The sequence below is a fragment of the Galeopterus variegatus genome, unplaced genomic scaffold, assembly GCF_000696425.1.
Source record: "Galeopterus variegatus unplaced genomic scaffold, G_variegatus-3.0.2 Scaffold292, whole genome shotgun sequence".
Lineage (NCBI taxonomy): Eukaryota > Metazoa > Chordata > Mammalia > Dermoptera > Cynocephalidae > Galeopterus > Galeopterus variegatus.
In genome coordinates, this window is record NW_007726403.1 from 131,374 (window position 1) to 138,215 (window position 6,842).

Consider the following 6,842-nt stretch of genomic DNA (forward strand, 5'->3'; position numbering starts at 1 on the left):
GGGGGGGGGGGGGGGGGGGGGGCAGGGGAACTTCACATTTTCCTCCCGTTAAAATTACTTATATGTATAAATAATATACGTATATAAATTACTACTTATCCTCCAAAAGACGGTGAAAACCACACATACACTCAACACACACACACACACACACCCTTTAAAAATCAACAATAGAAAAATAGACTGGATTTTTCTATATACACCTGAAACAAACAAGCAAGCAGTCTCATTCTAACATTCACACCTTATAAAAATAAGGTTTCTCAAACTTGTCTGTACATTCTTTATTACGGTATTCCTGATAGCCAAAAATAATCAGTCTTATTTGTATTTATTTGTCCCCAGAGACTCCACCCAATCATTGACACTACAATAAAATAAAAATAACACAGGTCACGTAGTCTGTTTATTACTTGAGGAAGGGAGGATGGATGTGTATATCAAAACAGACTGCTTAACAGACTGCTTAAATAAAATAAAAATTCTGTTACTTGACCATATTATCTGTCATCCAAATGAGGCCAGTGTTGAGAGTGAAAGATGCCATTAGCAGGTATAAAGCAGGCCTGACATGGGCTAACCGGACAAAGTTTAGCTTTCCAACCCAGTAAATAAAACCTCAAGAAATCTTTAAAAATTAATAATTCAGTGAGAGAAAAATTCACTCAAGAGGTTGCTTTCTTGAGTTTTTTAGTTAAACTTCTAAGTATTTGTAAAAAAATTTGGTGAACTAATAATTCACCAAAAAAAAAAAAAAAAAGGAATGTTGTGGTGGGCCCCAATGGTAGTCAAATATCACTTTGAGGATTCAACCTCTATCTCTATTCTGAATAACAGACACAGGAGGCAATGAACAAAATACCTACTTCACTGAAAAAAGCAAGAATGGAGAGTTAGGCTAAATCCTTGATGCCAAAGATGATTTTCAACACATCCCAATGAACTGTAGTGAACTGTTTTCTCAGGCAAGGGTAGAGTAGCTCAAGAGCATTCTGCTCAGGATGGTGTAGAGAAAAGTAGGGCAAGCAGACCCCAAGAGAGGAAGACAAAAGTGCCTGTGAATGCTAGTGAAATCCTTTCTCCCAATCTTTCCAAATACATAGGTCATCCCTCCCCTGGGAAGAGAAGCAAGTGTGAAAGAAAAAGAAAGGTTCTCTCTAATACGCTCAAGAACACGGAAACTTTCATGGGACAGCAAGAGTTTTAAAAAGGGGAGAAGATGGTTCCCCAAACATTCTCCAACACTGACACCTATGAAATAGAGACCAGCTTCGTGTGCCAGAAGAACACCTGTCTAGCAGTACTTGATGCAGAAGTAAAATACAGAAACTAAAGAAGGACTTAAAAACTGTCAGCCAACTTCCACCTCAATCTTACCCAATTTCTAAAAGTTCTAACTTGGTCACACTAACCTGCTTCATTCTAAATTTGCAATTTTGCATTTTAATCACATATTTAAAACTTGGCCCTAACAACCTCCCTTCTTGACAAATTCGGCCCCCCAGTCTGACAATTAACCATGTCCACAGTCAGGACATGGTTATGCACCTCCCCTCTGGCTGTCAGTGCCCTAAGAGTCTCTCCAGACAAAGGTACATCTCTGTACATTTCATGGGGACTCCAGTGTGGGAAAAACAGTGGTCAGGCAGCCCAGGTACTCATCTCATGGGCTCCAGTCAGAAACCAGTAGCAATAAACTCACTAATAAATACCTGAAAAAAATGTTCAATCTCACTAGAAATCAAATAAATACAAATTAAACCAACCAGAAATCATTTTTCATCTATCACAGTGACAAAGATTCTTTTTAAAAAGTGACACCAAAGGTGGGGAAAGGTGAGAGAGACGATTATACTGGTGCTAAGAACATAAACTGATCAAACATTGCTGGAAAGCAATTTGGCAATATAAGACAAGAACCTTAAGATGTTCACGCCCTTAGGTGAGAAATTCCCTTTCATGGAAACTTCCTAAGAAAAAAATACCAAAAGCATAGTAAGATTTGTATATTAAAATACATAATAACTGAGATTTACTTCAAAATAATTCAGGAGGTAGGACTGAGTGGATAAAGATGAAGCAAGACTGCCTTTAACTAAAAATTGCTGAAACTGAGTGACATAAGCATGAGGGTAAATTATACTATTCCTTTGTATGTGCTTGAGATTTACCACAAAAAAGTTTTTTTTAAAAAAGGTCATAACATGGAAACGACCCCAACACACATAGGAATGGCTAGGTATACTGCAGTATATGCAAACATTGCAGTATTATGTAGCCATTATAAAATATTTTAAAAGAATGCCTAATGACAAGGAGAAAAGTCCAATGACACAATATTAAATTAAAAAGAAGCAATCTTATATATTTCAATTACTTTTTAAAACAGATGAAAACAGAATGGAAGGACAGATAGCAAAATGTTAGTCATGAGTGTTTATATCTAGTTTTTTCATGCTTTTTTAGATGTTTTGAACACTTTGATTCCTACAAGGAAGGATGTATTTATTTTACGTTAGGAAAGAAGAGTGGAGAGGAAAACTCACTCCTCCAAAGTAAACAAAATTCCAAAGGAGATAAGGGCCCCTCCCACTGAAACCGTCAAAAAGCATCCTCACCAAGCATACTCCTGCTTCATCCAAAAGAAAAAAAATCCTAAGATTACTCCCCCAGAATAGTCAGTATTACCATCCATACCAAATAGTGCTTTCAATCTTTATTGACAAATCCTGCCCAAAGCTTTTACAAGCTTTGCATACACCAAAAGCAAATTACTATGGCTGGTGGAACTCCCTGGGGAGAAACACAGGGCAAACTATGAAACATTAGACTTCCCTAAAAATAAAAATCCAATTTCATATAAAAATATTTTACTACATTTAAACCTTTTTAACAAGTAACTTTTATTCTTCATTACAGTATCTTAAATAAATACAAAGGGAAAAATGTCCACTTTAGGATAGTGGACTCCCAAGTACAGTGAAAGCAACTTCAAAGGGTGTGCAAAATAATTCACTGAGATAGAAAGAACCATCCCCATCCCAACCTCCTGGTGACCATGACAAAGGACTGAGGTTGGCGCCCCACCCATTCCAGACACCACATATGCAGCAGAAATCCTGAGAACAGAGTGTGAACCACAACACAGACAGGCTGAGGGCCTCTCTCACCACGTTTTCAATTTCAATTTATTTTGGATGTATCCCAGTTTACTTCTATTAAAGCAAACGGATTTACAGATAACTAATTCTTAGACTTACAGATGATGACAGAGCCATCAAAAGAAGGGGAAATCAAGTAGTCCAAAACCAGACCATGTGTAGGCTTATGGTGCACTAAGAAACTGAACACAGAAAGGAAAAGTGGCTTTAAAAGAATCCTAAAACAAATTCACGCATTAGAGAAAATGCTAATAATAATACAACACAGTAAGTTACAAGAAAATGGTAGAGCTGGTAATTAATAGTGTGAGATCTTAATTAACTATACGACAAACAAGATTAAAAGAGCAATCTAACCAGATGTGATAAACCAGACAAACTATGTGAACCTACCACACTATCTGAAATGTGAATTTATACCACTAATATTACTGAAAAGTTTGTAACCTAAATTATAATGAGCTTGAGTATAGTAACCATTGGTATTAAGATGCCATCATAATTTTAAGACTTTTAAAAACTAAGCATAAAGAACTACCTTGATATTAAATAAGAATAGAAAGTGTTATAAAACTCTTAATTAATAAAATAAAAAATTTTGTATTTCACTTTTGCTCTACACTTCTGCTTTTTAGGTATGTTTGATCATGTGCAAATACTTCGGTAGAACAGTGCGTGTATATGAGAGTATTTCAAAATGTTCGTGGAAAAATGAAGTTAAAAGATAATACAAATCCTTCCATGAACTTTTTCAAGTACCCTCGTATACACATACACACACACACACACACACACACGATATATAAATATACACACATTAAAGATAATTGCTTCAAAGTTTTTATTTGATCAAAATGGTTTAGAAAAACCTATACTACGTTTTAGACTTTTAATCTTATTTATATGAATGTCTATTTTACTATGTTTATCTTTAAGCTTATCTCTGAATACCCAAAGTGAATTCTAGAAACAATATGCAAAATATTAACCTCCAAATGTTACATCTCTTTACGGCAAAGAGTAGCTTTACGTACTGCTGTCACAAATCCAATACCTGCTAGAATGCCTTGAACATATTAAGAACTAAAATATTTGCTTCAAAAGATTGCTTGAGTTATAATTACTAGAAAATTTACTAATAGACAGCTCTCTATATGTTAAAAAAAATTCAACTTATGAAATGTTTATCTATAACAACCTTCCAGTAATATATCCCATGCATAAGTGATGTATTTCTATATTTTAAGCACAATTACATAACTACTATTTCATTTCAGAAAGACCTATATTTCTCACCTTTTTGCCAGATAGCAAATCTTCTCCCAGTAAGTCATCTTCAAGTTCACTGGGGAGAGAAAGAAACATGTCAATGAATTATTCCTATTAGATGGGAAAGTTCATAGGTCACTTGGAACTTTACCAAGGACTCTAGGGTTAGGGTACTTTCATGTTCACATTGCTATAGTTTCCTTCTTCTTTATTAATAACTTTTGAAATTAATATTTCCCAGTACATAGGGAACATGGGGAGGTTTTGCCATAGAAATTGGGCCATTGGACTTCTCATCTTAGTTTTGCACCTCAATATGAGATCTTAATCTCTTTGGACCTGTTGAATAATAAGTAAAAGAAGAAATTATAACAAGTAATACTCATATTTAAGTTTTCTCCATTCTTTAAAAACCTATGATGAAATAGGAAAAGATGCTCAATATCCTTATAAAAACCAAAACCTTGAGAGACCATTCGACACTCATCAAAACTGACAAAGGCTGAAAAAGTTTTCTAAGTTTCAAAACAATGATGAGGACATAAAATCAAATTACAGTAACTAAGGAAATTATTTTTGTATATCATGAAAGCCTTATTAATCATTTGCAATTTTTTTCAGCATATTTCTGTTTTGAAGTGATTGGAAGCAGGCTTTCTCACAATTAAAATAGAAACCCTTAGCAAATGAAGAAGCTGAAGACATTTTCCACTATATTTTCTAATTTTTTGATTGATAAAGATGGCTACCACTGGAATATGTTTTTAATTCTGGGGAAATCAATCTCTTAGAAGCAAATGTCTTTCAAGACCAACATACAGAAGGAGGAAACACAATTAGACTATGATTCCAGGTACAAATGCTATGGTGATTTAAATATACCAATATTATTACCATTATTACTCTTCTTTGTAAGACTCTGGTTACAAAATTCTACAGGTTTTGAGAAATCAGCACCAGCACTATTTTACTCAAAAACCATGTTTATTTTTAGTGTGCTACTTTACAGAATTCTAGTATCTCCAGGAATGCATACGTAAAGTTATAAAAGAAATGCATGTTTCTATATAATACCTTTCAGAACTAAAAACAACCTGACAGATCATTTAGTTCATGCACTGAAACTTTCTTAGTTATTTTAAGTTACCCTGCAATGAGTCCTATACCCTCATTTTATAGATACAAAAAATAACTTGCCTAAAGTCACACAGCAGTGACAGATGCATGACAAGAACTTAGCCCTTGAAAAAATCTTTCACAAATCTGTATAAGATAGTTATGAGAGAAGAATATAGCTTCTTCTAATATTTTTAAAGCACATCTTTCAGATACAATTTTTTTATCTTCAGTGTTATACTTACCCTCCAGGAGCAGGGGAAAAAAATGAGGTCTAGGCAGCAATATTTATAATAGCCCCATTTGAGAACTTGATTCTAGATGACCAAAAACATACAAGTACCTCTTTGAAGACAAGCACCACTCTACACCATTGCTTTAAATAACTGAAAATAGAAAGAAATACCAATTTCCCAGGGCATGCCAATTAAGGTAATAAGAATAGGGGTTAGTAATTACATGAGCAAAAATCCAGAAAGTACTTATGCCTTTTACTGACAAGAGAAATACATGGAAATAAATCAATCTTTAATGACCACCTATTATTTCTAAACAAGAATATTTTTAAAAGATAAATAACTGATCAGTTATGAGATGAGTATACAGAAAATGGAGAATAGTACTTATTTCCATAACTAACCAAAGAAAGGATGGGAGACAGCAGGAATAAGCCCACAAGCCTACAACAACCATAAATAATAGCTCAAAACAAATCAACATTCATTCAGTATACTTATGTGCCAGGCACTGTACTAAGTGTTTTACACCTAATAGCTTTTTAATAGATATAATAACCATATCAGGTAGATACTTACATCATTCCCCAATTTTAAAATGTGAAAACATGGACAGTGAGATGGTAAATAATTTGCCCAAGGTCACTGTGCTAGAAAGAAATGACTCCAGTAGGTGAACTCACTCTGAGTACAGTGTCCAAATCCTAATTACTATGCACAGATTCCACAGAAGCTAAACTAAGTTGGCTTTCTGTATCCACAGGTTCCACATTCAGATTCAACCAACCACAGATCAAAAACATTCAGAACAAAAAAACTATATAAAAGAGCAATACAATAAAAAATAATACAAATAAAACAATATAGTATAACAGCTATTTACATAATATAGCATTTATGCTATATTAGGTATTTTAAGTATTAGAGAAGATTTAAAGTATACAGGAGAATGTGCATAGTTTATATGTCAATACTATGCCATTTTATATAAGAAAGTGACTTGCCCATCCACAGATTTTGGTAGACTGGGGGGGAGGTGGAGGGGGGGGGGGTGTTCCTG

At 34.2% G+C, this 6,842-nt stretch overlaps 1 protein-coding gene across 1 annotated transcript in view; it reads right to left on the reverse strand.

The window, feature by feature from the left end:
- RBM33 (RNA binding motif protein 33) overlaps positions 1 to 6,842 on the reverse strand; it is a 98,406-nt gene that overhangs the window by 86,248 nt on the left and 5,316 nt on the right. Inside the window, exon 3 of the mRNA XM_008567081.1 lies at positions 4,458 to 4,506. Within this exon, the coding sequence (XP_008565303.1) occupies positions 4,458 to 4,506 (49 nt within the window). The remainder of the gene's footprint in view (positions 1 to 4,457; positions 4,507 to 6,842) is intronic.